General features: G+C 35.9%; 1 protein-coding gene across 1 annotated transcript in view; it reads left to right on the top strand.

Annotated features, from left to right (window-relative positions):
• Positions 1 to 6,054: 6,054 nt before the first annotated feature.
• Positions 6,055 to 16,565, top strand: part of HIVEP1 (human immunodeficiency virus type I enhancer binding protein 1) — a 52,212-nt gene continuing 41,701 nt past the window's right edge. Inside the window, exons 1-2 of the mRNA XM_015810820.1 lie at positions 6,055 to 6,109; positions 11,542 to 11,595. Of these exons, the coding sequence (XP_015666306.1) occupies positions 6,055 to 6,109; positions 11,542 to 11,595 (109 nt within the window). The remainder of the gene's footprint in view (positions 6,110 to 11,541; positions 11,596 to 16,565) is intronic.

Genomic DNA, 16,565 nt, shown 5'->3' with positions numbered 1-16,565 from the left:
CCCCCCCCCCCCCCCCCCCCCGTGCTTCCAGCCACCCCAATGCAGATCAACATGCACAGGCCTTTCTAATATGAAGAAAATCAAATCAGGTTGATTGCTGTCTCTTTAAGACAACAATTAAACAGGGAGGAGTAAGAGTGATGTTTTGACTGCTGGCATTTGTGGCCTCTTTCTTGGCAACGTTTCATATTCCCTTTGCTTGCGTAAGAGGTGGACTGTCTTTACTGTAGCTACTGTTGCCATGGAGAGATAGCGGGGGAGGATTCCTAGGATCCCTAAGCCTGCAAGAGATTACGTCTTAGAATTGCGCTTTGAATATAGCATGATGTGGCAGGGCAATTCAGGTGTATTGTGCCATTATAATGGGGGATGACCTGTCAGCTCTCCGGTAATGTGACTATTAAAAAGCTGTCTGATTATTCTAGACTACGAGAAAAAGGGCATAAAGCAGTGCATACGAATTAATTGGAAGGAAGGATTTAGGAACAGGAATTATTTCTGTGGTGTTTTAAACAACGTTGCATTTCCTTTTATTTATATAAAGGAGAAGTTTACACTATTAGGACAGCTATAAATAGAATTCGTGAGTGATATCTGTGTGAAGTCTCTGTTGCAGTTTGGATTGTCATGTGAACAAACTTTAAATGTAAGATTAATTTGCTTTAGAATTTCAGAATACAGTATATTTTGCATTTGCTGGCAATCCAAGTGTTACATTGCAGTGTAGCAGTATGCAATAAGAGTAAACACTGTCATTAGTGCAGTTAAAGTATTTTACCAGCCCAAGAGTTAGTCACTGGGAGATTTTTAGCATGAATGAAAAAAATTACTGTATGGAAAAAGGCTTTGTTTGCTTTGGTAAGTTCTTCTAGGGGTTTTTCTTTTCATTTTCTCCATCAATTATTACTGCACTAATTGGGCATTTGAACAAAGGTAGATATTGCTACTTTTATTTTTTAAAGACTCTATAAACTGTAGTTGGGATTTTTTTTTTAATCATAAATTTTGATGACTTCTTTCTCTGTAATCCTAACATTTCAGTACAATATTTTAGAAACGTGGATCACTATTTATGTCTATAATTAAGAGAATGTAAATATGATTTTGCCTTTAGTATTCATATTTTTCGTATTTGCAAATGTTCTAGCAACAACTTTTGAGTAAATGCCTTATATTAAAACGATCCTATTGCAGTTGGAAAGAGATATGGAATGGAAAAGGATAAGTAAGAAAGAAGGTTGCACTATAGGTACAGAGCAACTCATAGTTATTATGTGATAATGTTGGCTGCAATTAATGGACTGACTTTTTTTTCTGGCAACTGAATTTGCAGGCTAAGCATATTGAATTTTGAAAGACCAAGTGTTCTGAATGTAGATAATCCTTACTTCTTGCTTCAAATCTTGAGATATAATGTAGCACTGTGAGTGGATAATTATGGACTGTATAGTAGAGATTATCTCACTTATGCAAATAGTCACTGATGGGGTTTGAATATACTAAAATTACCCTGTGAAATACTTATTAGTTACCATGTGCCTTACTGATGTTTGGTTCTTGTGTAGTAGATGTTTCAATCATCAAGTGGGACTAACAACAATTGATTTTTGAATGCTTGCACTAATATATATTTGTTCCAGCATTCTAGACATATTATAGATTTTGATAGTCTTTTAAAAAAAGATGAACTAAATATTCAAACGTGTATGAATATCAGCAACAAGGTGGTACTATCATATGGTGCAATAATTCATAGGAGAAGGAAACTGGTTGTGGTGGTGTCTTAAATAGAGTTAACTGAAATATATTAATAGGTATTAGTATTTATATCAAAATAAGTTGCTTTTTTAAATAAGAGTTGTAATCCAAATCTGCTTTAAAATTATCTGTTCAATTTTCTGTTTTATATGATCACTGCAAGTAGTGATCAGTATAGCTGACCCTTTGGTTAACTATATAAAGTATGTCTGTGGCTTCTTGTGTTTGTGTAACTTTCTGGTTATTCTTTTTTTTTAGCATTGGGTTGGGGAATACTGTGCTGCAGACTATAATGATGCTTTATATTTATGTACTAACTTTTTTGTTGCTGTTCTGGTACGTCTTTCTCCAGCTTCATAAATATTGTACAACAACTGCTGTTTATAGCTATCAAATGGGTTTTTTTTCCTTTAGGGAGGCACACAGTTGTTTTACTATTAAGCTTCTTAAAGGCTTGAGGATCTAAAATGATTTGCTTTTTGGGGAATGTATTTTTGAAGTTTGTCTGATTGTTAGCTTGAGTAGTAAAAGTTATTTGACAAATAGATTAAAATCAAAACTGTGTTGCTTGACCTTACAATTATTTTTAGCTGCATTTTTAGCTGTATAATCAACTGAAAGAAAAGAATAAACTGTTTGACTGTGATGTTTCACAGTGCAGGATTTCAGTAAATAATTCTTGTGCAACGGAAGTAAAGCATGACACATCTCCTGATTTTATTGCAAAATGCCCTTATAATTGAAGGGAACCATGGAATGTTTTCATCTGTATTACGTTGTGTACTTGAAGTGGATAGTATGATTAGAATTAGATCTCATTACAATTACATAGTGAATTGTGACAACATCCAGCACAACATTTCAGAATTCCAGTTCATTATATATGCAATATATTTTGGGCAACTGTATCATGCAGGCAGGAACAACATATACTGAATGGCACAATCAAATAGCTGACATTGTGTTCAGAAACATCTGCACATTATATGAGATAGAGTATATGAGATAGATAGATAGATAGATAGATAGATAGATAGATAGAGAGAGAGAGAGAGAGAGAGAGAGAGAGAGAGAGAGAGAGAGAGAGAGAGAGAGAATAAACTATGTAGGCATATAACAGTCTCTTGTAGCATTATTGTAATCCCAAACAATTAAAAAAATGTGTGGGTTTTTAGATAGTTCAGTTAAAGGCTTCCTCAAGGATATGTTCTAGTGACCTCATGACCACTTGCATAGAGTACTCTTAGAAACTTTATAAAATGACTTGCTTTTATCACATTCTGGGATGTTTTTTCAAATTCCCTATCTAGCCTATAAGTATTGGGGTTTCCTTGTTTCATCTAATATTAATGAATCTAACCTTGCTTAGCTTTTTCTAGATGTGCTAAGGTCAGCTTGATGCTGCCATCTACTGTGATATATAAAGTACATCAATATTTGAAACTTTTTGGTTCTATCTCTCTTCTTTGACTCAGATAAATCTATTTTGTTTTGTAAAAACTCTTTTGCTTTTCTTAACTTTGATAAGCCACCCTTGTACTTGAATTATAGTTCCTTACATTCATACATTGTATTAAGCCTAAGTTTGTTTAAAGCATGATTTATTAAACAAGTCTGGGTTAGTTCTGCAGATGAGCAAAATAATGATGATTGATTTCCATTTCTGTTTTAGATTATTTGCCTTGCGTGTCTCAGGACTGATTAAAAGTTTAGCAATATACAAACAAATATCTGTAAATAATTCAGGAAGTCAAAATTGTATCTCATAAGCCTGTTCATACATCATATTATGATGCTCAGGTGCTACTATTAAGTTAACAAACACTAGTTTTACATTAGTTTAGTGCTCTTAAATGAACAATATATTTACTGGTGCATATACATCAATTTGTGCATGATATATAAATCAGAAAGAAATGAACCATATTATGGCTTAGTGTGATTTATAGAAACATCCTGTTAAGTGGGCTAAATTCTATTTTATTAAATGGTTACCTTCAATAGGAAACATGAAAATACAAGGAGAATTAGAGAAATGCAAAAAATACTATGACATTTCCCCATTTTTATTTGCTGATACTATAATAAATATATTTTATTAAGGAGAAGCTAGTTCACAAAATCTCATACTATCATACATTTGTTGATCTTTAGGTTTTCATAGGAGTTCCCCCTTCGCTTTAAAGTCCCACTTTGTAATCTCTATTGATGTATTTATTATTCTGAGTTATTATATCTCTTGTTTTGAATAGTAAACTTTAGGATGCAGTATTGCAACATTCTTTTGGCGGTTAATATGATGATAAAATTTAATTATAATGTGGCATTGATTTATTATACAATAAAGACCTTCAACAAGGCCAAATGTTCAACTGCTGATAAAAAAACTTCTATGTACTTCTATGTCCCAAATTGTTGCAATCTCATTACAGGGATCTAAAATTGAAAGCTAGATTTTTAAGGTTATGTTAAATCTCATACAAAGTTCGAACTCTTGGGTAGTTAGCTCTTATTGAGGGAAACAAGGCCTTATGGGTAGCTAATCATGAGAGAAAACTGGACTTTAGTTGGTTTACCCAAAACATTTTTGAAATAAGGTACGAAAACCTGGATGCAGGTAGGGAGTGGGCATAGAATGAGGCTTAGATAGATTGATGTGAAAGGACTTATAAGATGGCTGTTGCAAATCTGCTATAGCCTTGCTTAACAACCAATTGCTTAGCAACTGTTTGAATTTACACCAGATTACCCCCCCCCAAAAGTACCGACGACCCAATTTTGAAGTTCCAATGGCCGCATCCCCTCCACCACCCCCACAGTGATTGCATTTTGGATGCTTGGCAACCAACTCACTTTACAGCCATCTGCAGCATCTCGTGTTCACGTGACCATAATTTTTGATGGTGTTTTTTTTTTGCCAGTTTCTAGCATTTATTTCCTGTTTCCAGCAAAAAAGCGTCCATTGGATAAAATAGATTCACTTAACAACCATGATGTTTACTTAACTGCAGCAAAAATGATAAGATCAGGCTTGGTCACTTAACTGCAACAATTTACTATTGTAATTCTAGGCTCAACTTTGTATGTAGAGGATTACCTTTATTTGAACCAAGGGAAGGTGAAATTGTTTAGGCATAATCAAAGATATTGTATGGTGTATTCAACCATGCTCTTGAACTGCAAGAAATTTGTTTTCTGATAAATGAGTATTTTTGTGGTAGGTATGTTCCACATAGCATCACTTTGAGAAGAGGTGCCCCACTGGCAGTCCTTACTCTTCTTTAGCATGCTCTCAAACTTTCAGTTCTCCATCTCCGTGCTGAGAAAAGGCATTCAGGTAAAACAACGCCCCATCTACCTACTACTTCATAGTTTTGGATTACATATTTATGGTATCAATTTGTGTAATATTACTGGTGTGATGAAACTCACAACTCAGTGCCCATGTTACTGGAGATCAAGGGTGGAGTATCATGAAGACTTTTTAAAGAAAAATGTGGTAGCTCAACTGCTTATACATAGGTTCTCCAACTGCATTACTACTTGACATGCACATGTGAATCTTTGAAATTTAACATCTATCTATGTGTTTCACACATCAGTGAAAATAACAGCCACTGATGGTGCCTTCAGGTGTAGCTTGAGGAACGGTAATATTATTAAATCCATTTGTCTATTTAGCAAATGGTGGATTAATGTACTGCATCCTGACTGGGGCAATTTAACTTTATAGAAAAGCTTTCATAGCATGCTTATTAATTGCTGCTGCAGCAACAATAGTTGTAAGAGTTATTTACTGACATACTGTATCTGATGCTAGAAAAGTTGTATTGATACTCTTCCTTTCTTAACATGTACAAAAAGTTATCCATGTTTATTAGCATTAACTTTTCTTATACACTGGAGAATGTTTGACCCTAATAATTACTTATACAAAGCTGACTCCTAGTGGTAAGTCTAAGTCTATGCAAGCTCTCATTGATCTTTTGTTTTGTAGGAGTCAAGTCAGTTTTCGATACTCTCTTTAATCTTTATATTGAAGAAAAGTATATCATTTAAATCCTCGATTTCAGAAATGTGGAATCCAATTACAGGTTCTTCAAGCTGTTGGACAGGAATGAGGAAGTTCTGATTTTGTGAAAAAGAAAACACTATTTTGGAGGTGTATAATACAGGTCATTAGAGAAGCTAGTGCTTGGACACAGTATTCATTCTTTCAGCAGGAGAATTCCAGTAGGTTTTAATCATTGTACTTAATAATGTCAACGTTCTCTATTTTAACAAATATTTGAGGATATGGAATATGTTTGGAATGAACTGCGTGTGCCAGTTATGATAAATGGGAGGAAAGGTGAGGTTCATTGTGTAAAGGCTGAGAAAATGAAGCAGCTCTTCAGTGAATTCTCAGAAGGAAAGCTGTGGGTCATACCTGATCATTCAGTCTGTTACCATGGTTATATAGCCTTGTGGTCCTAAACGAGAAATAGTCGCTGAAAATAACAAATCCATGTGTCTTTATAGTCTGTGAATTCCAAGATATTTGTGAAATACCATCTGCTTGTCCCCATCTGTTTCTTTGGAACAAATAATTAGATATGCAGTGCTCAACACTGTACATTGTTTAGATTACAGTGAACTAGTATGAGAAAATATAAAATGTATCCAGTATTGTGAAACTATTCCATGTTTTAACAACATGCACAATATCATATTGGCTGTGGAAGTCCATATAGTTGTAAATGTTGGACTAAAACAGAGTGGCTTTCCCATGGCCTATTGGTAGTAAAAGGTCCCTGTGAAATAAGATTGGCGGCACGTGGATCTCCAGATATTTCAAGTAACAGGTAAATTTTGGAAGAGGTGAAACCTATTTTAGGATCTATGTTTAATATACAGGTAGTCCTTGACTTACAACCACAGTTGAGCCCAAAATTTCTGTTGTTAAATGAGACAGTTGTTAAGTGAACTTTGCCTCATTTTAATCTTTCTTGCCACACTTGTTATGAGACTTACTGCAGTTGATAAGTTAGTAACCTGGTTGTTAAGTGAATCTGGCTTCCCCATTGACTTTGCTTGTTGGAAGGTCACAAAAGGTGATACAGCAACGGTTTTAAGTATGAACCAGTTGCCAAGCAGCTGAATTTTGTTCACATGATCATGGTGATGCTGCAAAGGTTGTAACTGTGGAAAAATGGACATAAGTCACTTTTTTCAATGCCGTTGTAACTTTGAACGGTCACTAAATGAATTGTTGTAAGTTGAGGACTATCTATACTGCATATGGATGTTCTATGCCAATCACATAATTTGGAATTAATGAAAGTTTTCAGTCTTCAGAGGCAGTCCAATAGAAAATGGGTTGAAACCAAGAGATTTTCAGCTTCCATATGACATTGTCACCAGTTACTCAGTAATGGCGCAGTAAAGGAACACTTAGATGAAGGTACATTTGCTTACTATCAATATAATTCAAGTGCATTCAGTCTATAAAACTTTGCAGAACCTAACCTATTACTTACTTTCTAGACTGGGCCCCAACATTTTACTTCTGTACAAGTAGTCATTGCTAACTAACAGTAATTGGGACTGGAATTTCGATCACTAAGTGATGCACTTTCATAGGCAGTTCACAAGTAGGTTGTTGAGTGGGTGGGTGAGTGCTGTGGAATGTAGATGCAAACATTTTTGTAAAGTTGCATTACTGTGAACCAATGAAGCTTTACTCCACATCCACCAATCTTTTAGAATCTGAGTGTTTCAAGACCAGTTCACTGTTAGTGAATAAAATTTACATGATAGAAATATAACTGAGTAACCATAATATTACTTTTTTATCAGTTTTATTGGGAATGTATTTTTGGGAAACTCCCAGTTCCTTAAAGCAGAAAGTTCTTGATATATTCTGTAGCATCCAAGATTACAGGACCATTTAAGTTATAGGAAGAATTAATTCAATTGCATTTTAAGATAAAACTTTTAATAGAGCAGTTCTACTGTGGAACCAGTTATTTAAGGAAGCTGTGGACACCTTTTTACTGGATGTCTTCCAAACAGAAGTATGAATTTTATGGCTTCCAATTTATTATTGCATGACTGTTTTTTCTTTTTCTTTTTGAGTGCAGCCTTGTATCTGCAACATTATTTTTTATCAAGTTTGAGCTCTCCATATTTTATGCTGAATGCTAAAAAGAGCTATTGCATTTTATAGAACCACAAAGAAGAATCTGGGAATACATAGCTTGAAGGTGGAGGTGAGACTGTAACTGAAATAGAAAGATGTCAAATAACAAAGGCAAGGCATGGAACCATTGTAATTGCTTCTTTCATTTCTTTTTTGCTTTCAGCAGTCTGTAAAGCTGCTATGAATTTTTGTTGTCTAAAACTCTGGCTTTGGGCACACAATAATAATGATAATAATAATAATAATGACCCATAAAGTTTGCCACAAAGGTGGGACAAAATAGCATCATCATTGTGGTCATCATCCAAGAAAATTGTTGCTTGCATGGGATTGGAGCTATTCATGTACTTGAGTTTGATTGATTTGGAGAACTGATAGCAAGGAATAGAATTGCATTACTGGAATTAGAGTAATCTGTTCAAATCATACACAATCAAGGACACAGCCCTACAAACTAAGGAGTGTTAGCATTAAGAGGTTTTACTTTATTTTCAATTTTTGTTTTGTTCAGTTATTTTAGGTAACAAGGGGTACTCATCAGCCATTTTTAATCTTAGAGCACTTGATACTGATTCTACCATTTGTAAGGTGACCAACATTTTTACAACGAGAAGGACACAAATAAATTGAAGAAAAAAAATTTAATAAGTAAAATTAATTATTAAAACTGAAACAATAACATAAACGAATAAACTTGTAAATAAAATTATACATATTTGGAAATTATTAAATAGATAATGAATTAATAAAACGTGAATTATTGTGCTCACCTATGTATGATTGAATATTCACTGAAAAAGAAGTGAGTCTAATGCGTGCATGTGTGCTGTGTCGTGTTTCGGTAAGAAGTAAACAAAGCCAGTTGCGCGCGGCGCACTCTTGCACGCGGCGCACTCAAAACAATTTTCCTGTGCGGAGGGCATGCGTCTCATAATCGCGTCTCACCGCACTGTACCAAGCCTTGACGAATCGTCATGTCAAATACAAGTACGTCACATCACACGCAACGGATCGGATCAGCATCAATCGAATACGGAGATTTACAGATTAGTCTTCAAATATCGAAAAGGAGGGCATGTAGGAGGACACTTTTCGAGAGAGGACAGAACTTGCAAAAGAAGGACTGTCCTCCCTAAAGGAGGACGATTGGTCATCTTACCATTCGGAAATTATTATAGTGATTTGCAGTGTATGGGGAATTCTGAGTAGACACTGCATCTGCTTTCCATGTTTTCAGAAATACTAGATTACTGTGGGCATCAACATTTGAAGCATCTCCACTGTTGATGGATCGGCTAGATGTGTAGGTGGAATTGATTATCATAAACATTTGCTCTATAGGCAGTGCTTATTTTCCATTCTTATATATATATATATATATATATTGCAAAACATTCATTGTAAAAAATAAAATTCTCATTCATCCACCCTCACAGTATCCTAATGTTTTAATGAATAAAAATTACACATTTTGGGAAATATACATGCACGCATGCACACATGCGGATGCATGATTTTGTGAAAGATTATTGGACTCTAATCTTGATTCAAATCCTAGTTCAGATAAGGATTCATTGGATGGCCCTGAGTAAATCTCATTTTGACTCGGCAAGGTGATGTGAAAATAATAGCAACCTGTCATGGTTGTCATGGCAATAAGTTGAAACAGAGACTGTAAATCAATTTGGCAAACTCACCGATAAAGAATAATAGTTCCAGTTTTTTATTTATATATACACATGCATATATACTGAGAAAAAGTTTTAAATACTTGGGGCCTTATACAATCAATTAAGCAGGACATTCTGGGTAGCTTTATTGTAATCTTCATATATTGCTGACGATCACTGAGCACATGAAAGCATCTTGATTAATTATTTGATAATCTACTGATTCTACTTTACTGAATCTGGTGCTTTTTGAATATTTTAGCCTACAACCTTCATAATTCTAATAAAATGCAATACAAACCATTCGTATTTTCCCCTCACTAAAACTACATGGCCATGTCAATGAAGTCATTGAGAACGCTTCATGTAGTCTTCTTTTTCTGTCCAAGACAGTTGGAGAGTTAAGAGGAGAAAAGACATTAATATAATTCTCATGTTAATTTAGATCAGGTATGAGAAAAATTCTGACATGCCAAGCTATCTCATTCAAGGAAGAACAGGCAGCCCAAGTAAGAATTAGTAGGAGGCATGCCTAATAGATAAGTTTCTTGCTGTTTTTAATTCTTTTCACTATACAGATTAGCACATTAGAATTCATGAGTGTTTTAATTTTGTCCTTGTGTATTCTCTTTCTGCCAGTTTTATTTATAAAAGTAATATCCTGCATTGTCATTGTCTTGTGCTTTTTTGGAAGCTGCCAAATACAAATAACTGGCTATGATGCTTACTTTTCAAATTGCAAAAATGATATTCCTTTGAGAGTTTCTATATTGTTTTTATGTGTTTGCATGAAACATGTCTGATATAAAAAGTATGCATTCTGCATGTGCCTTAGGAAGAAGTCTCAAGTTAATAACTTGAAAGCTACATTTTTTTTTGTATTAAACTGGCATTCATTAAATGCAAAATGAATCCATTGTTATTGCTTCTTTATTGGGCTCAATTCTATGATTGTTCAGGTAGCTACAATACTGTAACTAAATATGCCTCCATTGTTTTCCATGCTATAAAATGTCCAGAATGAACGATTTGACAATTTTTCTATAAGCTGGGTAGTAAGTAGTACTTAACACATACTAATACTGCACCAATCTTTATAGCTTTAGGACAAGAATGAAGGAACCAGGACTTATTTTGTGGTCCTATTGTTCTCTATGGTTAAACATCTCATTTGATTTTGTTTTGTTGGAATAAAATGCAGAAGAGGGAGATACCTTGTTTCAGTTTTTCAGTTCATGTACACCTTGTTTTCTTCCTCCTTTGCAGAAAAAAATAAATAGCTTTAATGGACATAGTTTTACCCTAGAGCTGGAACACTATCATTAACATCTGGCCTATTGGAATACGTGGCGATCAGAAATCAGCACCTCTGGTTTAGAATTCGAAGATGATCAGTTATTTTCACTATATATGTTAAAGCTTTGGCATTTGAAAGTAATTTGTTTCTACAGCTGTTTAAACTAATTGCACTATGGTAAATCTCATCACTTTTCTGTTGCCTTAGACTGAATTTCATCATCTTAAGGCATTCTTTCATATTTCTTTTGTCATATTTGATTATCTTCATTTTAGAGCATTCTTTAATCCCATTACATTTGGTGTCTATTTGTTAAATTGAAGCTTCTAGATTTTTATCACAGAGTGAGCATTTTCCTAGGGACAATATTAAGCCTTATTTCTTTGTAGGACCATTTTTATTCAGCAGAAAAAGCAAGAATAGCTTGTGCTAATTAATACTTAACAGTTTTTAATACTAAAATGGGGTTTTGCTCTAAGTTTCTGTAGCAGGCAACATTTACATTATGTATTTGTAAACTCCTCAGTAATATCAATAATATTTTATAAATGGTTATTCAACAACTGTTAGCTGGGAAAGTGTAATACTTAAAAATAAGTTTTGCTTTTTTAGTTTTGATATTCTTTTTCTTTTAGATAAAATTGAAGAAGCACAGAAAGAACTAAATGAAACAGAAGATTCTAAAAAAGGTAAAATCAAGTTCGTTCTTATTCTTCCCCATCAGCCTCATAATCTAAAGACTGTGTTGTTCTGATGTAAAAAGAAGTTTAGCCTGATTTGGAATAATTTTAATGAAGAAAAAGCAGAAAATAAATTTTTACAATAAAACAACAAAAAGCTTGAATTGTACTTGTATGAAGAACATTTTTTCCAATGGAAAGATTAATGCTCCATGATACCCAGAAAGTAATTATTAGAATTATGTTATCATTCACTGCACATACTCCTTTAGGCTATTAATTTATTTTCTTCATGGCTGCACACACACACACATATATATACAATATATATAAAGTGTATATTATTAATTCTTTAAAATATAGCTTTACATCCTATAAGATAGTATTTGCCCTGCTTGAAGTGCTGTGAATTATTTTTTGGAAAAGAAATTGAGACGACTAGTGACAGGTTTCAGAATAGACCATAAGGATCTGTCTGTCCTGATCTATTTGTTATGGGTCTGAAAGGACTTTAAAGTCTGCATCTTAATAAGTCTCTGTACTGTACAATATAAAACACTGGATTCTGATTCAATAACTGACTAGAAAATTCATTTCTGATGCAGAATTTCAAAGAACAATAACATTTGTAATTGAATGTGTTTTTAAATCTTTCAGTGCTGAGATAATGTATAAATGCCAGAACCATCGGAGCAGAGATTATTTTGACAATAAAGAAGGAAGCACACTGTGTGCGTTGATTTAGTTCTTTAACTTTTAATGCCATTCTGACTTTATTATGTGGCAAAAGTTGGATGCTTTTTTTTGCCAAATATAGAATTTCCACAAAGATACACACTACATTTTCAAATGGTTGTAGCATAAAGTTCTGTGATGCGTTTCATGGTTGTGAAATGTTCAGTTTGAACAGAAGAACCAGCAACTAGCTCAGAACTAGCCCATCAATTGAAGGTTGGTAAAATAAAAAATGTTATTGAAACCATAATGCAGTGTTGAAAATACTCTAGAACCAGAAGTATTTGTTGATTATAGCCAAGTATTAATCTGGTTTGTAGTAGTCTACAAGAGCAACTTGTAGAGGTCATGATACAGAATAATTCATGCAGCAGTTCCTTGGATGAAGATTAGACAGAATTGAATGGGAAGCAGTTGTTTCCTGCTTCTGACTTTGTGAAACACTTTACAAATAAGCCATGCAGAGTTATTATTTCTTTCTATCCTTGCAAATTAGAAGAACTTATTGTCCATAGTTACAGATAATTCGTACAAGTAATTATCTACAGTTATAGATAAGTTACAGATAATTTGTGTTGGACAAGACTCTTGAGAGTCCTTTGGCTTCAAGGAATCAAATCACAGATCAAATCCTAAAGGAAATTAATCATGACTATCCTTTTGAAGGACAGATACTGAAACTGAAGCTCAAATATTTTGGCCACCAAATGAGAAGAGAGGACTCATTATAGAAAAGATCCTGATTTTGGGAAAGATTGAAGGCAAAAGGAGAAGGGGACGGCAGAGGATGAGATATGTCATCAACCCAGTGGGATGAGTTTGGGCAGACTCAGAGAAACAGTGGAGGATAGGGGGGCCTGGCATGCTATGGTTCATGGGGTTTGTGAAGTGTTGGACATGGTTTAGTGACTGAACAACAACAACAACAACAACAGATAATTTAGGTATTATCTGAATTTGGCTGCTATTCAGTCAGTCATTTTGAATTGTCCTTTGCTTCGCTTTCTGGATTGTGGACTCAGAATGGCCTACTTTATTGGTTACATCTTAAAACAACCCAAGGAATTGAAAGAGAAGGATTGGACTGACCATATCTGGTTAGCCATATCTGGCTGTGGAAAGAGGGCCTATGGGCATTTGGAATTGTTTCCTCTGCTAGTATGAGAGATGGGGGTGCATATCTAGCCAACCCAGATGGTTGAAATGTATAATCGGTCCTGCTCCTGGCTGCCCAGATGAGAGTGGTATGGCTGAGGAATGGTGTGCATGGAAGAATTGGGTATTGTGGGATTTAAGCAGATGCCCCAAATAGTAGGTGATGTGTGCTAGGCAAAAGTACTCAAGTGCTTGGGTAAGTTTGTCATCCATCTGATATTGCATTTGTGAGGGTACTAATGATGGGGGGGGGGTTTGATTGGGGATGAGAAGGCAAGGGATTGGACATAGTGTAGGAGGATTGGGTAGATGTAGTCTGGGAGACTGAATGTGCAGCAGGAGAAAGGCAAAAACATCATGAGGAGATACGGCAAGAGACAGAGTGGGCTGTTCTCAGGAATTGCAGCTTCAGTGTTTATTACCAATGAAAAATTTTACTGCTCTGCACATAGTCCTGAGATTAGACCTTCAGTATTCCTTCCCCCATCTGTTATGTAAAATGTAAAATCAGCTGTAATAAGACTCATTGATGACTTAATTCAGAGGTCCAACCTAGTTTGTATTACTGAAACCATGTGTGTGTGTGTGTGTGTGCGCGCTCGCGCTCTTAGAAGTGTGCATTCTGGGTTTTGAACATGGCATCAGCCTTGATCCTGGGACAGGGAAGATAAAGTGACTATTGTCATCTGGAAATCTGATGGCTCTCAGGAGTTCTGTGCTGAACATAGCCAGACCTAAGATCCTGTTGATGAAATTAGGATGGAGGGATCAGTTGGGATTTTTACTACTGTATAAGCTTCCTTGCTGGGTCTTCTCAACTCTGTGGTTCAGTTGGTGGTGGATTTTCCCAGTTTTATGATTATGAGAGATTTCAACCTGTCTCTTGTGGGCCCAGAATCAGAGGTGGCTTGGGAGTTCAATACAGTCATGGAATTTGATCCAGCTTATTAGGGGCCCTATACATAACTGGAAGGTAAAATACACTAGATCTGGTATTTGTTTTGGTCGATGATGTATCTGGTTTTGAGGAATATTGCCATTCAGTCCCTTGTCGTGGACAAATGACTCACTTGGAGCCTTAGAGTTCGCAGCTAACAGGAAGGAATTTGATTCGTTTATTCTAGATGACTGATGGACCCAATTGATTCCCAGAAGTAGCTTGGAGGTGTTCCTGAAGCTATGTTGAATGACCTGTAAAAGGTCTTAGAAATGAGCAGGTTGAAATGAACAGGCAACAACAATCCTGGATCTAATCTTTTCTTTGCAGATTCTCTCCACCTGTGAATCCCAGAACCAGACCCCCACCCCAATCCCCTACCCCGGTTGTCAGAGAGACTCTGTGAGATGAAATGACATGAGATGCCTAGAGTGCCATTGGAGGAGACAAATATCAAATATGGGCACAGATAAAATATTATTAAAGTTTACTTGGTTGTAATAAGAGCAGTGAAAATGGGCTCATCTCACTCATCTGCTTGAAGTTGGATTCTGCCTGGGCAAGTCATACAGAACTGAACTGAGGTGCAATCTCAGTTATCTGGAAAGAATTCTGGCCTGTCAGTCCTGATCATGAGTTTGGATGTCTGTATCCCTTCTGGCTGGTTAAGACCTCCTGGGAGGTTAATTGGTGAATCCAACCCGTGGTGAATGCTTCTTTGCCAGTCTCCCAAGCCTTTCCTTTTGGGGGAAGATTGTTGAGAGGGTCCTTAGTTCCCAGCTTCAAAGGGCCTTGGATGAAGTAGATCATCTGGACCTTTTTCAGTCTAGTTTCAGGCTAGGCTTAAGCATCAAAACAGAATTGGTTATGCTTGTGGATGACTTGTGGAGGGCTTGGGATGGAAGTGGTGCATCTGTCCTTATCCTTTTGGATCTTTCAGCATTCAATATCCTTCTGGATTGGCTTAGAGGGTTGGGAGTGGGAGTTTTGTGGTGGTGGTTATCCTCTTACCTTGATACCCATTGGGAGTGGAAGAGAGATCTAACCCTAGGCGTCTGCTTTTTTGAACCTCAGCATTCAACTCTTTCTCTATTCCTATTTAACTGCTGTTTAACATCTATATGGGGTAAGATATCATTATGTGGATGCTACCCAGTAGTACATTTCTGCCCCAGACTGTGCTTACCCAGTGACTTGATGCTGGATTGGGATGAACATGTTGCAGCTGAACCCTAGCAAGACAGAGTGTTCTGGATGTCTCGGGGTTTTGAGGCCTTCTGATTCTGATCTGTTCCAGTTATAACTCTGGAGGAAGTAGCACTCCACCAGACAGAATTGGTGTGTAATCTGGGACTCACAATCCCTGCTTGAGGAATAGGCGGTAGATAGATGTAGCTAGGATGATCATTGCACAAATCATTGTGTGCATCAATTGCATCAATTCGTAGATTGAGAGGTTCTAATGCCCGAGTCATTTCTTGTCTGTATTACTGTAGTGCAATATGCTGTACGTATGGCTGTCTTGAAAAGCATTTGAAAGTTTCAGTGCTTTCAGAATGCAACATAACGCAGTATTAGGTACACCAAGATTGTCAATGTAATACCTCTACAGCAAGAAGCTGATTGGTTCTAGTATGCTTCTGAGGACAATTCAAAATGTGGGTTTTCACCTTTAAAGCCATTCATGGTACAGGGCCAAGTTACTTGTGGACTTATATCTCTGGGTCCCTTCTGTGAAACAGTGCCATCTTGTAAGATTCAAGAATATTGTAGTGCCTTCCCTCTGGAACATCCCCCCTCCATAAATTTGGGTTGCACTGACTATGTTGCCCTTTGGGAAATCTGTAAAATCCTGGCTTTTCCCATAGGGATTAGGAGGTGTTTTTTTTTTTTTTTAGTGAAACCCAGTACTGGTCAATATTGTTGACCAGAGGGAGCCTCAGCTTTTGTATTTTGCATTCTAAGTTTGTTATATATGTATGTGCTTTGTTGTATTTATGCTGTTTTTATTGTTTTGCATTTGAGCCACACAGAGTTGTATAAATAAATACAGAACATATTATGGAATATTGTTGAGTCAAACTTCATTTTAATCATATCCATATTAAATCCAGTATCCAGACAGAGGTAGCATTATTAATCTGTTCCCACC

This window comes from Protobothrops mucrosquamatus, unplaced genomic scaffold (assembly GCF_001527695.2).
Source record: "Protobothrops mucrosquamatus isolate PMUCROS unplaced genomic scaffold, P.Mucros_1.0 scaffold23, whole genome shotgun sequence".
Lineage (NCBI taxonomy): Eukaryota > Metazoa > Chordata > Lepidosauria > Squamata > Viperidae > Protobothrops > Protobothrops mucrosquamatus.
The sequence above is the reverse complement of the archived record's forward strand: the minus strand, read 5'-3'. Positions and strand labels throughout refer to the sequence as shown.